General features: G+C 41.5%; 1 protein-coding gene across 2 annotated transcripts in view; it reads right to left on the minus strand.

Moving 5' to 3' along the window:
* Nucleotides 1-2,206: 2,206 nt before the first annotated feature.
* Nucleotides 2,207-18,676, minus strand: part of unc119b (unc-119 homolog b (C. elegans)) — a 28,643-nt gene continuing 12,173 nt past the window's right edge. The window contains exons 2-5 of one of the 2 annotated variants that reach the window (XM_034682821.1): nucleotides 9,354-9,467; nucleotides 8,741-8,831; nucleotides 8,469-8,641; nucleotides 2,207-6,127 (exon numbers count right to left, since the gene is read on the minus strand). In XM_034682821.1, the coding sequence (XP_034538712.1) occupies nucleotides 6,015-6,127; nucleotides 8,469-8,641; nucleotides 8,741-8,831; nucleotides 9,354-9,467 (491 nt within the window). In that variant the 3' untranslated portion in view covers nucleotides 2,207-6,014. Of the gene's footprint in view, nucleotides 6,128-8,468; nucleotides 8,642-8,740; nucleotides 8,841-9,353; nucleotides 9,468-18,676 lie in introns of both variants that reach the window. The other variant, XM_034682820.1, reaches the window with a different exon arrangement.

The following is an 18,676-nucleotide window of genomic DNA, read 5'->3' on the forward strand; positions in this document are numbered from 1 at the left end:
CTCGACATTAAATATTTCTTGGAATATAAATCTTTGAACTTGAAGGAAATATTTGAATCTTAAATTTAGTGATTTTACGCTTCTTTCATGAAACAGGAACAGTGCTCATTTTTTTAAATGGTTCCTATTTATTTTTCATTCCAGTGAGATAAAAACACTCTTAAAGCTGCTGTTAGGAACTTTTAGTTTGTGCTGATTTTGGCGCCCCCTGTGGACAAAGATGCACAGCAAATGTTGTCATTTTGCTAATCTTGTTCTGTACATGCAAAGCTACACATTATTTTGCAACGTCCAATTAAAACTTGACTCGTAACCTACTAAAAATAACCATACAGACTAAAATACATGTAAATATGTTAATTCAACTGAAATCGCACCAAGTCAGATTTCATTTGCATCTATTCGGCGATTATGCGACTAATCACACGCACACACACACCTGTCCTGTTAAAGCTGCTGTGAGGAACTTTTAGCTTGTATCGATTCTGGCGCCCCCTTGTGGACAAAGTGATACCTCTTATCTATTGTCCTATACATGCAAAATAAGTGTCTTCAGACAATAACCTCATCCCGGTGTCTTTGAACATTTAGATTTATCGCACAATGTAATTATTTGCAATGAAAACAGCCAAAAAAGGGTGTTTATAAAGCGAGATGTCAATCATCTGTTCTGACACCTACCCCCTCAGAACAGTTTCAGGCATTAAAAATGACAACAAAGAAGGTGTCAGTGTTGTTGTAGGTGGTCTTGTTTGCTTTTGAGGGTCATAAAGAGGCATCAGTATCAGTTTCAGTCTGTTTTTCAGCGAGTTAAAAACTCCTCATAGTGCCTTTAACGTTTTTTGTTGTTGTGTGGCACATTAACCAGAAGCGGGATGAGGGGATGCTAGCAGCGGACACTGACAGTGACAGTGTCCGTCTCGATCTTTACGCCGGTGTTTCTGTGACGCAGTGTGGCGTGTGTGTTTACATTTAACAGCCATGCTCAGTCTCTGGAAATACATGTGTGGTGGTGTGAGATTCAGAAATGGAGCAAATTGCAGCGACTGTCACAAATGTTTTCTTCTTCTTTTGCTAGTTAATGCTGTTAGCATTCTTCTTCTCCTGTTACTTAATGTGGTTAGCAAACAGCTTTAAGACGCTCTATAGCCACCGTTTTGCAGGAATACAGTATTACAACCAGGCACCGGGGAATACGATGGAATTAGTACATTTAAAATGAGAAAATATTTGCATTAACTCTTCAATTTCTACTGAGTGAATGAATATTCAAACAAAAATCATGGCCCATCCCTACTTGATAACAGGGTTGGGGGTCAATTTCCTCTTGCCACGTAATGGCTCAACCAGGTGAAGGTCCGATAGTTACTAGCTGAAACGGGCATATCGCCAGTCGTCCAAATAAATTGCCAAATCGAGCTGTCGCTGTAGCTATGCTTATGCTTGCTTGCTTTGGTTGGTCATAAAGAGACAACAATATCAAATTCAATCTGCTGGCTAAAAAACGTCAGAGGAAACAGCACCTGTAAATGTCAAATTAAGAATCAGGGTCTTGTTTTTTAATCCTCACAAAAACTGATATTAAAACGAATGATTGATTACATCTTGGCGAGGTGCAGTGACTTCCTGGACCAGAACACAACAACACAGACTTTACTTTAGCACTCTGGTCTCTGTCTACATTCATCAAACTTATAAAACAGTGAGCAGCAGAAGCGCTTGTCGGCATATCGTCCTTCAGACTGAGCAGCGCCAGCTTTAATCCTGCTTTTATCTTTAGGCTGAGCAAGCTAATCATCAACTAGTGCCAGCTTAAAACAAAACAGACATGAAAGTGGTACTGTATATTTCTTCTTCAGCTCTCAGCCAAAAAGCTTTTGTTTTTGCAAAACGTCAAAGACAGAGGAGCAAGTAAAGGTGACACAGCAAAATGGTTTTTATCAATGAGGAAATGAAAACACTGAAAGCGCATAGGTCGATAGCGGGGAAGTGTCGCTCATTTTTGTTCTGTGAGAACAGATAAAAAGGTTGGTTGAACGATAACTTTGAGATAAGAGAGTGCCAACACTATGCTATCACAGACGAGGTTGGTGTATGTTGTGCTTTGCACAGGTAAATGTAATAAAGTGGAAAAGTGAAAGGCGTAAAGTTCCTGCTGAGTGTTTTTTTTTATTCCCTGCACAATAAAGACGCTGAAGGCCGGTTCTATATTTCAAAAAGTCCCATAAATCTTTTATTTATTTTACTTTCAGTCACACCAACATTTAAAAACTTCACATCAGTTCAAAACATTTGTACATGTAACACAATCATATTAAATAAATATGTCCTACAATTTGACGTAACATTCAAGTCAGTCTAAGTCCCCTCCTGGCCATGTTACAACTGTGAGTTATCCAAATCTAATTACCACCTTTTTCTTTGTTTAGCTGATGCAAACTCACAACAGGTGCATTCAAGTGATGTTTTATCTCTGGCTATACTTATTCACAAACCTGGCTCAATTAGTTTGGGCAAATAATGTCGGCCTTTGAACACACCCTCTGAAACAGACAGGTGAAGTTTACTGCAGGTCAGATAAAATCATGAAGTTTATGCAAGCTGTTTCAGCACAGATAGAGGAAAGCTAAGTGTGCATATGACGGTTTATAGGCAGCTGAAATCAGTTCAATTACTTATCTCTGAGTGATTTGAGTCATTAATGCCCTCGAATAACAAGAGGTCAACACACTCAGGTCCCAATTCACTGGAATGTGTCTGAGTGAAAACATAAAAGTGTACGAGAGGCAGAAAACCGGCAACAGAGAGACGTCACAAAGAATGGGAAAACACAAGAGACACGATAAGGACTGCCACAGAAACAAAACACACGAACAAAAGAGAGAGATTCAGGGAGATTTGTTCTTCTGCTACATTCTCCAGACTTTCTTTTTTTTTTTTGTAACAACACAGCTCTGACTGGAAATATATCAACATCTACAAATCCAGATCCCCCTTTCTTCTCTTCTGAAGAGTTCCCAAACAGAAAAGCTTAAACCTGGACACACAAAGCACAACTTTTCAACAACTTCTGCACCGCTTAAAGAAGCCACATGAGGCTGGGTGAGTTCACAGATGACTAAGTACACTCTCGGTCATATCAGATCTCCTTTTAAAGCTTCCTTTAGTTTTTTTTTTTTGTGCTTTCAATTTTAATTCAACATTCACATGGTGGTCATGTTTCTCCATCACAATGCTCAAATGAAGAAATGTCAGGAATCAGACAATAATTTAGAATGACAGGGCCTCCTGATTGATCAGCAGCTACAAGCATATTAAACAGTACAATCCAAGAGGGACGTTTGGCGGTATTTCAGGTAAAAGAATGAATTAGCCACCTTCTAGCTTGCTGATGTATCTGTTAGCTAGGAAGTGGCTAAATGATGGCCTTACTTTTTAAGTGTTACTCGATCCACGGGACAGCGAAAGGCTTCTATAGCTTAAGATAATGATAACAAAGCTGTGGTGAAATGCTAATGTTAGCTACGGTTCGGTAGCTTATGGGGCAGGTAACTTGCTAATCAATCAAGAAACAGCGATCGAATATCAACATGTCCTATTCCAAACATTTATTGTTGGAATATTGCATAAATGTATTTTGTTGTTCTGTCGCGTTAGCCACAACTAGAGTTACCACTTTGGATTTGTGAAAAAAAGGGACACTACCAATGGTTTGGGGTGGGGGGCTCGGCCATTAATACCAGTTCAGACTGACCAGATGAACATAAGATTCAGACACAGGACACTGGTAAGCTCTGCCGCTGCAACCTTGTCTTCTTCCGGTGAACCTTTTTTGGTCAGAAAAGTTGCAATACTGCCTGTTTTGGTTTGTTTGATTCCACAGCTTGATACTTTAATGTTTTTGCGTGGATTTCCAAAGCCCTTCATATTTTATGGAGATTTTCGCCGGACACAAAACGCATGTGGCGGAAAAATTGTCTCTCTGGGTCGGCCGTACCCTACTCAAACTCTGACAGTGTCGCACAGTCAGGGTTGTATTTAATATATGTTTTTTTTCATGGTGGTGGCTTGCATGTATTTGCTCCATCTCTTTCCTCGTCGGTCGTCTCCTCTCATTTCTAATGGAGACGCCAAAAGTTGGTGAAAAGACGACCTCAGTGCGGAGTACGTCGGTCAATTCAGCTTTCTGTGGCTGTTTCCATAACGGCCTGCTACATACTACTTACTAATGTAGTAGGCAGTAGGTATTGCCTACTACATACTGTGTTTGAATTTAGTATGTAGTATGACTGTTCTGTTCGATCTGTGTTGCAGTATGCTGAGCCAGACGTCGCTGGATTTCTGGTTTCAGAAAGCAGAAGTAAACAACGACCAAGCCGATAGAGAAACTGCATCTTTAGCATCACTTATGATTTAAAAAGTTAGGAAGTGGTTTATATGTAATTCAATAACTTTCACAGCACCCAAAAACGGATTTCCTCCGGTCAAGAAAGAAGGAAAAAGAAAAAGGAGGAACGAGCGCTGTGCATTATGGGAAACAGTACGTGAGGCAGACTGGTCCGATGCAGACTGAGAAATTTTCTCGAATCAGTATGAACCCAGTGAGTTTTGGTAACTGCAGATTTTGCTCTTGTTCACATACTGCATACTACATACTGAATTTTGGCCAGATCAGTACGTACTGCTAGTATAGTAGGCGGTTTCGGAAACAGCCAGTCTCTCTTCGGTCAAGTTTCCCTCCCTGCTTGAGTCACTTTGAGCACTAAGGCGCACATGTGACATACGCATAGATGGGAAGAAAACAGAGACGATTTTAAATAGCCACAGAAGCACAGGGGACCTTTCTAGACTACAGAACAAAGGAAATCAAAAGAGGTTTTTGGATTTTCCCCCAAAAAACGGGACAAATTGGGTCCCGGGAGAGATTTTTATTTCCCCGGGACAGCTGGGAAAAAAAGAGAACAATTCTGGGAAAAAACGGGACGGGTGGAAACTCTAGGCTGCATGCTAGCTTTGAGTTAATATCTCTCATTATTTTTACCATTTGCCTTCATTTTCAGTTCAGGTGTAATAATACGTTTTTGTTTGATTTCTGACATTTTTATCTGCAAACTTGAAAAACAGAGTCTGACATAAAATCAACATTTGTGTGACTACAGAGTAAAATGGCCACCATGACGACATGTTTAACAATCACACACACCCTACAGTTAGTACGGATCACATGACTGCAGACAGGATAAGGAACACAAGGATAGGGAAGCAGGAAATAGCTCTGATTAATTCAAATACACTTCCCTACATGTAAAGAATTCACTAACAGGTCTAAATCTATTCGACCAGATGACGACATTATCGACTCTTAAATTAATATATCTGTACCAGACCAGTAGTCATGCTTCTAACATACTGACACACACTCGGATACAGTCATTCAAAGTACGCAAACACACACACATGCTCACTGAATCTGAAAAATAACATCATCAAACTGTCACTTAAGACCTAAAAACACAAGTTTTCAGATGCAAGATTTGTCTCTAAATCTTAACAAGAACATGAATGAGAAAATAACTTCTATCTATATATTTGGAGATACAGAGCTTTGTTCTTTTTTTTCACTACGAGACGTGGCTAGAGAGCAAAAACCATCGTGTAGTTCCTAAGAAGTTGTTCACTTGCTGGTTTGTCATGTTGCAGAAACACATGGAGCTGTGAGCTCATCTGTGTGTGTGTGTTTGTGTGTAGCATTATTAAGCTGTACATGCTGACACACGCAGACACACACAGATCGCAACTGTGTGGGCCTTCCCTGGTCGGCATCCTCTCAGCAGGAGAAAAGAGAGAGAGAGAGAGATAGAGAGAAAGAAGAGAGAGAGAGAGAGAGAGAGAGAGAGAGAGAGAGAGAGAGAGGGAAAGACCACTGGATTGACAGGAAGTTAACCCCAGCAGTGTCCTCTAATTGTCCTTCTGATCCGTCCTATCCACCTATCCTTCAGTCCAGCACGTCGTCTCTACGTCCCGCCGTTGTATGAGTAGTCTGCCTTGTTGTGCATCACCAGCTTATTGTCCACAAAGTAGAAGCTGTCTGACTGCGTCTCGTACGGGTGCAGGATCATCTCTCTTACTGTGAGAAGAAACAAAACATCACTGAAGTCAAAGCACAACCTGATCAATTCTGCACCCTATAACACAATCTGGGTATTTTAAAAGTCTTCATATGAAGGGTTAAAAACATGTGGAGTGATGTGAACTGTAAGGATCAAAGTAGATAAAGATAGAAGAGTTTTATTCATTTAAAGGGACAGTGCATATAAATGAACATTTCAACATTGCATCAATGTAAATATGCCAGAGTTAGCTATAAGGCTAATTTTCATCTGTAGTCCCCAACAGGTCAAAACAGAGTTCATAGCCAAAGATAAAGATAACAGATTGACAGCATGACAATGAAAACACAATACATCACAAGAGCATCAGATGTACAAAATAGTGCAAATAAGCTTGTTAAAGTGCTTTAAGGACAGAGCCTTTGCCATCGCTGCCCCCACTCTCTGGAACTCTCTCCCTCCACACATCCGCAACTCCGACTCTCTCCTCTCTTTCAAAAACCACCTCAAGACCTACCTGTTCCAAAAAGCATACCACACATGACCTCTCCCCCCGCCCCACCTCTGTCCCTGTTTTGTTTTATTTATACGTTTTATTTTTTATTTTTCATCTTATGTAAAGCGTCTTTGAGTACTAAGAAAAGCGCTATATAAATTATCTGAATTATTATTATTGAATTATTTAAGTTAGGATAAGCAAGAGAGAACAATCCCTGCCATGTCAACGTAATAACACTAGTATCATATCATCACCAGCTCGACAACAACGAAAACCAAAGGACTTAAAAATTCAGATAACAGGTTATTTGAATCTGATTGCAACGCTAATATATGACAACTTTTCCAGTGTAGGCCCATGGTGGGGATAAGTGACTTCCAACACAAACTTCCTTTCTGTGCCCCGTATCGATTGCAGACCCGTTAGAAACTTGAGAATCAGGGGCTCTAGTAGCCAAGTGGTCTAAGCGCGCCCCATATACAGAGGCCTCGTTGCAGCGGTCGCTGGTTCGGCTCCTTGCCTCTACTATTTGCTGCATGTCTTCCCATGCTCTCCCTTTCCCATCCCTCTTCAGCTGTCCTATCAATAAAGGTGAAAATGCCCCATAAATATAACTTAAAAAAAAAAAGAAAGGAAAGAAACTTGAGAAGCTATCATGTGCTCAGATCAAAAGCGGGGTAAACTTCATCCCTCTAGATATGTCGGCAAATAAACGCTATGATATTTTGGTTCATTACATCACCCCCGGGTAGCGCTCTATCATCTGTTTCAGGTGAGTCTCAGCTTCACTGTAAATAGTCAGATAAGGCTTCAGTCTGGCTCACGTCAGCAGCAATAAAATAAACCAATTTTCTTGCAACTTACTAGCAATTAACAAAGCAGCCAAACAAATGTAAAGCCCAGGTTAGAGATTTATTTACATAATGGAGTGTGTTGGAGCTATTTGTTTATTTTTTGTATTTAGTTGTTTATTTAGTTTGGAATTAATAAGTAGTATTAGTTGTTAGATTTATCTGAACTTGCTTTTTATAACTCAATAAAGTTAGATTTTTGGGGTTATATTTTTTGCTAGTCATTTGTTTAGTATATTTAGATTTTTGTATATTTTGTATATTTCTTTTGTTTGTTTTTGTTTGTTTGGTAGTCACGAACTGTGGGCACCGGAGGTTATTTAGGTAGGTAGGTAGGTGGCAGAAGGCCGGCATGCACCAGGGTGGGCCTATGGTTTTTTACCAGCGCAAGAGAGGCAGCAGGAGCTGTGATTTTCTTTGTTTCTTTTGTTTGCTTGCTTGCTTCCATCAAAATAAACCATTGAAAACCGCTGAACTTTTGCATGGACATTAGACTTCTTTTGCCTGCGTACATCACATCCCCACGGTGCATCAGTGACCCTTTGATTAAGTTTAGTTAAAGTTTGAGTTTGATACTTTAATTATTCTTTGAGTTTTTTATGACAAATGGCCACTACAGAGTGTTTGTTGCATGTCATGTTGATATCTGTTCATAGAGATGAATAAATTGTTGTCAGATAACCACAGATAGGAGTCAGAATGTTATAATGGCTGAATGCACTCCACTGGCTTTCCCCTGCATGCATCAGAGCCTGCATATATGTGATGGGTCAGTACTACAAAAGTGCCACAAACAGAAACCAGAATCTCAGAAACTCCTGATACTAAAATCCAGGCCCCTGCTTGTTACTGTTATGAAGATTCTTTAAATCAAGATCAACAGATTTAAATGAAAATCCTAAGCATTATTTTTGAACAGATATCATTCTTATAAATGTATAAATTCCAAACGCAACCAAGAACTTCCATCCTCATTATTTTCTACAGCGTGTTCGGGTTTGGACTTACCGCTGTCCTCTGACAGAGGTGGGAACTCATAGATGTGTTCACAGGTGTTCTTGCTGCTCGGCATGCAGAAGCCAAACTCAAAGTCAAAACTCTTGAGCAACTTCTCCCTGAAGTAATGTCTCTCAATCATCCTGAAGTTGTCTATCGGCATTTCTCCGACTGTGAACTCCACCCTGCAGGGACGGAGCGGACGGACATTAGAAGAAACGAATGGTGACACGGAGACAGAGCAAATCTGTGAAACTGCAGCTGGTTAATAAGAATTCACTTACGTAGCTCCAACTTGCCGCAGTCGGAGAAAAGCAGGGGTGAACTGGTAACGGACAAATCTGCCGGCGTTTGGATCGATGTCTCTTCTCTCACCTGCTTTGTCTAACGCAGGCATCAGTTTGTATATGAAAAAAGAAATAGAGTACATTAAATATTTTTTTAGACACAGAAATGTTCCCTTTGCTTCTGTGTGGTAGACTGAAAACAAACATGTTTCAACAAATTCAAAACAAGAAAACATGGATATAATCCATCACAGAAACAACTTGAGAAGAAGAAGGGACTTCTTGTGTTTTCTAATTTGTGTGTACTGTAACCACCTAAATCATAAAATCATCATTTCAAGCTTATGACCATCTCTGACAGAGATATGCTCCCCTTTAGGTAAGTGTTAGCTGTAAGATTCTCCCTGTCAGCTTTCTTTAGTTTCTATAAAAGCAGGCAACTTCAACCCCATTCCTAACAGAAGAATGAGCATGTATTTAATGTTAAATGACTTTGTGATTGTGCAGTCAAAGTGTAAGACGCCTCCTTACGTCTGGTTCACTTTATGTGGTCTTTCTACGTCTGTAAAGGTGAACTGAATCACATCTGTGGAGCAGTGTGGTGACTCGCCTGTGGATGGAGGTTTGGTGATTTCAAACAGCACCGTGGCCGTCTCCATGTCGCGGATCTTGAACCTGGTGAAGTCGATGTTGAAAATGTTCTCGTCTGGGCTGCACAGATAATCTGAGAGAGAGGAGAGAGAAAGAGAGAGAGAGAGAGAGAGAGAGAGAGAGAGAGAGAGAGAGAGAGAGAGAGAGAGAGAGAGAGAGAGAGAGAGAGAGAGAGAGAGAGAGTCACAGATTAGATACTAAGAAGATGAACAGAGTAATGATTGATTGATCAAATACATTCATGACCTGATGAGTACAACGTCAGGTGAAAGGAGCGACCTCAATATTTAAATACTAGACTTTGTCATGCTGTTATATGAGGGCATGGGATTAGCAGATTCAGGCTTTACCTGGACAACTACCAGACCTTCAGATGTAGGCCTCAGGCCAAGCCCATCAAGTAACAGTCCCTTCTGTGTTGCAATTTTATCAGCCAGAGATGTAGAGGAAGAAGCATATTTTGAGTTGTTTTTCCCTATGCAGAGATCCAGAGCAGACTCACAATCACCACCAGTAGACAGGAAGTGAGAGGTCTGGTTGTTGGAGGAGAGAGACTGAAGAACTGAAGAAGCGTGTGATAGTAGGGGGGTTAGGGAAGACAGGTAATTTGCTCCCATCTCCAATCATTGAAGGAGCAAGTGAAAGGACAAAGGGGCTGAGGAACTGGGTGGAAAAGGGAGCAAGAGACAGGGGAAGTGAGTGGATAGCACCAGTTGGGATGTCGGTGTGGTCGGTGAATTTGGAGGGCCCCATGTACAGAGGCTGTAGTCCTCATCGCAGCAGGCAAAGGTTCGACTGCCGGCCTCTACCATTTGCTGCATGTCTTCCCTCACTCTCTACTCCCCAAGTTTCCTGTCTCTCTTCAGCTGTCCTATCAAATAAAGGCGGAGCTGTGTTGAGACTTACTAAAGGTTATGAGTAAAACTCAAAAGTTGTTGGGCCGATTAATTCCTCCTCACACAACCACGTGGCTTATATTGTATCAAAGTTGGTTAAACATGGAGGGGGAATAATAGCACAAAGAATTAACTATCTTATCAGCCATCAGTTGCACTTCAATCAGGAAGCTGTAAACTCATTTAAGAGGGATGTTCTGAAGCAAGAGGTTTAAATGGAAATGTCATCTCTTACTAAAGTGACTGATCCAAAGGTAAGAAAAAAACAGTCAAATGTCAGCACAATTTATCCTAAACAGCCATGAACCAAGTTAAATTGGTTGGCAGAGTGTGGCTAAAGTTAGCAGAGCTAGCACTACCAGTCTTCAGTCCACTTTGCAGGTTAATGCCCACATGTCCGTGCTCTTCATGCTGCAACCAGTCGAGTGGTTATGTACCAGTTTAACCAGACTCAGCCTAATTTACCTCCATTTTAAGGATCAAAATACAGCAAAACCATGCCACACTGTGAGATTTCATCTGAGCTTGTTTACATCCAGGTAGTTGAGCGCTACAGCAATATGGTAGCAGTCAATAACCGGAGCTACAGCCCCCTCTAGTGGCAGGTTACTGTGCTACAGCTCATAGTAGAAATGTAAGAAATCAAAAGATCATCTAAAGCAAATATATGCATCTAAAGTTACATTTCCAAAGCAATAAAAAACATTCAGATGATACAATTTAATTTCAGTTTACTGAGAAAAAACAGATCAAGTCATGCATGATTTCAGGAGCTCTCTGTAGAGCTCCTTTTAACTGTTCCAAGTAAATATTTGACCTCAATGTTAGTGAAAAAACATGTTCAAGGATGGGATCACATCAGAAGGGCACACACACACTCACACACACACACACACATGCTCACACACACAGTCAGAGAAGAGTTATTTTTATTCCTCTAATCCTTCCTGCTCTCTCAGGCGGTGTCACTGCTTATTAGTGTTCTCCAGCACAGCAGACACTTCCTGCTTCCTGACTGATCTGATGATACCAATAGCCAGCAGGTGTAACTGCAACATCCCTCTTTTGTCATGTCAAATCTCTCAGGATGAAAAAGAAAGTCAGAAATCATTCTGGGTAACATGTTTCAAGGATTTAACTGTGGATTACAGCCGGTCTGAGCAGAGCCAGGAAATGTGTGTGATTCAGTATCGTGTTCACTCATTAGCTCAGAGGTTTTCCAGCTCATTTGATGCTCATGAATCTCATGTTGTGTTGACATGTGCTGCTGTTTTCTAACGTTCTTTTCACAGCCAGCGTGTCTGCTGTGTCTGCTGACAGGATGCCAACCACATCCGTCAGCTCAGAGACAACCAGACAGGGACGTTTGACTTTACAGAGCCGGATGATTTAATCGCTAATGACTCATAGACTGTATTAAAAGATGGATGACATGGCGGCTTCACAAAAGTGACGGGAAAAAAGTTGGAGTACTGTCTGTTAATGCAGCTCCAGCACCAGACCAGCAGAGTAAACAGAATGAATGTTTACTAAAGAGATCTTTGACTTTGATGCTTCCAATACGAATACAAATAGTTTAATTAATGACAAAAGGTACGTTAAAGCTCCTGTCAGAAGTTTTTAGCAGGTCATGAAACAGACTGAAATTAACAGTGATGTCTTCTTATGACATAAAAGCAATAAAAGAAGACTATCAGTAACATGAGTGCTTATTTCTCCACAGTAGTTTTTAATACCCTGAGCTTTTAATACTCCTGCGAGGGGGTAGGTGTCACAACAGATGATTGACAGCTAGCTGGAGAAACAGCTTTTTTTTTTAAATTGCATAACAAATAATCAGTGACTGTTTTATCAGAAAATACTTTTGTTCAAAGTCTGATTGAAAACATCCAGAATAATCGCTATTTTTTCAATTTTCAAATGGCTGATATTTTAAAAATTACACATCAGATAAAGCTGTGATTGGCTGGATTACATTGTGAGGTTGTCCACTATTAGCCTGAACTATAATGAGTCAGTGGAAACCATAGACTGTAAATAAAAATGGACAGTGTTGCTCCGCCTCTTCCCATTGTACAGTTCTGAAGCCAAAAAATCCCTCTCCTGGGCGCAGCCATTGTGCAGCCAGAGCCTGTGAAGCCACTGTAATAAGCTCCGCCCTACAGCGTAACGTCACAAGACGCTGTGTGTCATTTGAAGTTTCCCTCTACGGCAGCTGTGAATCAAAGGAAACAGGAAGTATAACCCGTTTTTTAAACTCTAATAACTAACGAAAAAGAAACTTTTCAGGAAAAAAGAGGCCTTGGACACAAACAGTCAAATACTAACTACATATCACCACAGCATACGGATGTGAGAAACATTCGTACGACGTGTATTTATTTTTTAAAGTTTGACTGCTCCCCCATTCAAATGAATTTTTTTACCTATACTGCAGCCAGCCACCAGGGGGCAGTCACACTGCTGAAAGCCTCATCACCAGGGCCGTATCCGTCACGCTTGGTGGAAACCAAGATTTGCTCATCATTTCTGATTGAAAAAATCCAGAACTACCTCTATTATTTTCAAATTTCGTTTTGCTTTTATTTTGAAAGGACACATCAGAATGACCTGTGATTGGCAGGACAGTTCATGGCTGTTTTGGAAATCGCCTGCTACATACCACCTTCAAATGTACGTACTGCATACTGCATTTGAAGGTAGTATGTAGTATGACTGTTCTGTTGGATCTGGTCTGCAGGATGCTGGGTCAGGCGTTCCTTGATTTCTGGTTTTGGAAAGTAGAAGTAAACAACGACCTAGCTGATAGAGAAACTGCTTCTTTAGCATCACTTATGATTTAAAAAGTGAAGAAGTGGTTTATATGGAATTTAATAATTTTAACAGAACCTAAAAACTGAGTGCCCGTCGTCATATATGGGAAAAAAGAAGAAGTGTAACGTTAGCGCTGTGAATTGTGGGAAACAGTACGTGAGGGAGACTGGTCTGCTGCATATTGAGACATGTTCCTGAATCAGTACGACTTCTGGGTAGTTTTGGCATACTGCTGATTTTGCTCTTGTTCACATACTACATACTGAATTTTGGCCACATCAGTACCTACTGCTTGTGTTGTAGGCGATTTTGAAAACAGCCCCTTTCTCTCCGCCAAAACAAACTGCTGACTCGATCACTTCCTGTATTTGTTACATTCCTTTTCCAGTAGAATCAGCTGTTTTCTGAAATGTAAATTTGTTTTGGACTTGGTAAAAGTGTTTTGCTAATGTAATTCTGTTTTATAAAATGTAACCCCACCCCCCCCCAAAAAAGAAAATACTATTGTGCATTTACAGGAAAAAAACAGCACTAGTATAAGATGTATTACTTTGTCCACAGGGGGCGCTAAAATCAACACAAACAGAAAGTTCCTCACAGGAGCTTTAAATGACAGTGAGCTCATTCCATGTGAATGCAGACCCACAGAAACCTGAAGAGCTTTGTCAAAGATTAGCACTTGTTTTATGATATTACAACCTTGTTTTCTAGAATAAATCACTTATGCTAATGTTATGGTGATTTATTATTTAGTGATCTATGTTAAAAGATGCGAAACATAAATGAAATATAGGTCAGGAGCATTTTGTGGAGTCTTTTCCTGCAGCCTCCTGAATGGTGTTTATTTCCACTTGAATCCCCTCCCTGGAGGATTATTTACACTCCTCTCTGCGTGTTATTTTTCATTTAATGTATTCATAGAACATCCCCAGAATTAGAACCGTACCCCGAAGTCACAGCATGTTGTCAGCTCTGTTTACTGTACGAGGTGTGTGCCTGACACAGACAATCTGATTCACTGTGACACCGTGATGCCTTTGCTCCTCCGTCAGTCTGGATGCTGAGGTTGTGTCTTCGAAACACATCAGCTCTGCATATCGCGCTCCATTTACTGCCTTTACAACACTCACACACACACACTCACACACACTCTCACTCACACACACACACACACACACACACACACACACTCACACACACACTCACACTCACACTCACACACTCAAACACACACACTCACAGGCAGGAGGCAAATAATGAAAAACACAAACACGCTCCGCAGCCACATTGTTTAAAAAAAGGACACATCACTGCCTGCGATGAATGGAGATAAATTACAATGCTACACAAGTACTGGTGTGTGTGTGTGTGTGTGTGTGTGTGTGTGTGTTTTCTCTGTGTGTGATTAGGGTACGCCTGCGTGTGTGTGATAGACTGGACCACAGCTGGTGTCGTCCGTGTCATTTTGCCAACCTTGTGCTAACAGTAACCTCAGATGTTAATCAAGTCCTGCCAAGACAATGAGTGTGAATGAGTGTGTGTGTGTGTGTGTGTGTGTGTGTGTGTGTGTGTGTGTGTGTGTGTGCGTGTGTGTGCGTGCGTGTGTGTGCGTGCGCGTGTGTGTGCGTGTGTGTGCATGCTCTCACTTTGCCTCACATTGCCTCACAAATCATGAGGTGTTTGTAGTAAATTTCACTCTGTAACCCCGGGGTTAACACACACTCACACACTCACACACTCACACACTCACACACACACACACACACACACACACACACACACACACACACACACACACACACACACACACACACACACACACACACACACACACACACACACACACACACACACACACATATATACGAGGTGAACTTGCTGCTAGATGCCACTGAAGCCATAGACTCCCGTTTATCACTTGTCAGATCTCCTCTGTGATTGTAAACACCTCCACAGAAGGAACGAACTTCCTCTGTGTGTGTGTGTGTGTGTGTGTGTGTGTGTGTGTGTGTGTGTGTGTGTGTGTGTGTGTGCGTGTGCGTGTGATGAAAGTGTGTAGACAGTTTTCTGGTCACCTCAGGTGAAGCTGAATTATGCAACACGCTGATATAACATTTAAGAGTGTGAAGTGATCTCGCTGAAAACAGGAAACTCGTGAACATTACTTCTTCGAACCCACAGGTAATCAGATTTCGAGACATTCTGTGAGTCTCAGACTTCCTGTGATCACTGGATGAATAACTGTGTGTTCACAAACAAATCAAACATCTCCCTGCACCTATGAGTAGAATTGTGTCTAACTGGTATCGGTATCAACCTTCAATCCAGCTTAAATATGGTATCAGGCGACAACAAGAGTGCATTTCTAAGGTGAACCATCATGTGGTGATAAACAACATTAAAGCAGAGCTATGAAAAGTGTATCAGTAAGTCTGGGTATCATAGATGGTTAAAAAAAATAAATAAACAGATAACCCTGCACAGCATCAAACACTTATAATGAGGCACCTTTAGCCTAGTGGTCTAAGCGTGCGTGCACCCCATATACTCATCGCAGAGGTCGTAGGTTCGACTCCCAGCCTGTATTCATTCTGTTGAGATTGATGCACCGTTCTCTGGATCAGAGACCCAGCTGGAATGCAACGGAGCGGATCCAGTGGAAGTTAACACACTGACTAAAATAGAGAACCCATCAGATCCGGCGCCGTGACAGATCAGGGACGGACTGGACATGGATGTGGTGGAATTTGGCCGTAAAGCTGGGGTTGGTAATCAGATTTAGATCCACTTTTTGTTATACTGGTTAAAATGATCTTTATGTCCTGATGGCGATCAATACATAATGTGTTCTTAAAAAAGAGTGAAGAAAAGCTGCTATCTACAGCCAGAGTAAACCTGGGAAAACACCAACCAATCACTGTTTTTTGGGTCCCAAAATTTTAAACCATTCAAATCCCGTCCAGCCGTTCTGCCCGCCTCCTGCGCGTACATTTCCCCGGCGTGAACTCCGAGTTCCCGTCCCCTGCCTCTGCTTCCCCTGACTCTACTGACTGCCCCTCTCGCTCGACCTCGGGCCTGTCCCCTCTGACCCGATGAGGTGCTTTGCTCAGGACTGTAGTCCGGATCAGAGTCTAAAAAGCTCTCACCACGGGGGCTCTGACAAGCAGAAGAATTAATGACATTCAGTAAGTCCTACAGAAAATATAGATGTACTGTAGCATCCGTCCGTCCGGACACTGTAGTGATGACGAGCCGATTCGTGAACACGTTCAGCTTTAATAACCGGTCACTGTCGGACGTTACCACGACAACCAACAAAGCAACAATCAATGTTTGAATGAATGAAGAACTTCTCCTCTTGTCTCTCCTCTCTCCAGCTCACACAGTCTACACCTCTCCTGATGCCTTCACTGACCATCAACACTGTAGGAATTAAGAACATCTACACTGAACAGGTTTAACAAACAGTAGAGTTGTTACAGTATTATATATGTGTTATAACTTTTCTCCTGATATCGTGTCACCGGTACAACTGGATAATGCTAGCATGACAGTTGTGAGTACTAACAGCAGCCATGTTTGTTTGTGTTTTTAAATTTCACTATGATAATGTTTTGGTGAAGACCGGTTTTGAATCAGTCACCATCATATGGTCGCAAGTCAGCGGCGCTCGTGCATGTGAGCGGGGGGGGGGGGGGGGGGGGCGTGGTTTTGGAGGAGCTCTGAGGGAGGAGGGGAGGGGTTAGACGGAGTCATGAGGAACTGCTACATTCAAATTCATGCTAGTTTTCCGAGACTGCCAACCCCAGCTTTAAAGCGGTTTGCTAACCGCATTACCAAACAGAAGAAGAAGAAGGCTAACCGCATTAAATAGCAAAAGAAGAAGAAAACATTCACGACAGTTGCAGAGATTTTCTCTGTTTCTGAATCTCACACCACTACACACGTATTTCCAGAGACTGAGCATGGCTTTAAAATGTAAACACACACGCCACGCTGCGTCACAGAAACACTGACCTAAAGATCCGGACAGACGCTGTCAGTGCCCGCTACTACCGCTACTATGGAATAGTATTTTGGCTTGAAATGCCCATCCCTAGTACAGAGGAGCCCTGACATCACTACAACCCATTTAAAAAACTCATCTTCAATGCAGACGCAAGAGTGGAAATGACATACAGGCAATTGTTGCTATACCTGCAGCATAGCATCAAACTTCGGCTCACTCAGACATTAAACAGACTCATGTTGGAGGGCTGGTGGTGAAAGTGCATACACAGTTCAGATTAACAGATTTGTGCATTCAGGAGTTCATCCAGGCAATCACTCGACATCTTTAACAGTGTGGTGAATGTGTGAAAGGGGCTCAGGGCTTCAGCAAAACTAGTTGCAGCTTGTGCAGCATGAAATCACACTGTGGTTTCACAGGGATTGATCTGTGTTTTTGCAAATGGAAATCGTTAATAATCTGAATGCCAAATCAAGCAATGGCAGAAAGGGAAAGTGATGCATTTCACTATTTATCATCAGAAAGTGCAGTGTGTTGTTTGACTACTTTAGCTGACATCCTTCCTTTACTGCATCCTGTCCTCCTGCTGTAGAAATCACCAGCACAAAACCAGACTCCACAGTCCACAGGGCAGCACATACAGAACCATACGACCTAGATTCATCCAAAATAAACAGCTCTGGGCTTGTTTTAGCAGTTCACCCAGATAACGGCTGGCGGGACAGATCTGAGAGACCTTGTGGTGGGCAGTTTCACATCACAACCAGCAAATAAAAACTACATCAAAAGGATTCTGAACACAAGATTCATGCTGGTAAAAACAACATCAGAGCATTATAAATAGGTCTCACTCATTCGTGGGTTTGTCTTTTCCTGAAGTTTCGAATGTTTGTTGTTGAGTTGCTCATATACAAAAATAAATTATTCATCTAACTGCTGGTGAAAAACCTACGCCACAGAGATCAACTGTAAAGCTAATACCAAGCTAGCAACGCATAAGATGGTATGCTAACATTAGTCTATCACAAGTGTGTTATGGGTGCATTTAAAAGCAACCTACCACAGAACAAGATATAGACTGTTAAGAGTATATGGGTTGCACCCTTCAAGTCTGCAGGGGCCTCAGTCGAGGGCACTTACATTAGATTTAACATACCAGTCTGTTTAAAGCTGTATTTGTTGATTTTGGCGCCCCCTGTGGACAAAATTATTCATGCTGAGTTTGTTCTTTACATGTGCCATTAGTGTTTCTCGATAAAGATTCTCAACCTGCTCTCTTTTAATAGTCAGTTGTATCAGTCACCAGACTCTTTGCAGAGGAACGTGAAAAAAGACGTTATCAGTGTTATCCAGTTATCCACCTGGTCTGACACCTACCCCCCCCGACGGTGGTTCAAGACCTTAAAGATACCTGTGTAGAAATATTTAGTTCTCATTGATGGTCTTATTTGCTTTTATAGGCAATAAAGAGCCATCATTATTCATTTCAGTCAGTTTCACAACCAGCTAAAAAATCCTCACAGGAGCTTTAAAATAAGACAAGATAAGATATTCCTTTATTCG

Source organism: Notolabrus celidotus, chromosome 5, assembly GCF_009762535.1.
Source record: "Notolabrus celidotus isolate fNotCel1 chromosome 5, fNotCel1.pri, whole genome shotgun sequence".
Classification (NCBI taxonomy): domain Eukaryota; kingdom Metazoa; phylum Chordata; class Actinopteri; order Labriformes; family Labridae; genus Notolabrus; species Notolabrus celidotus.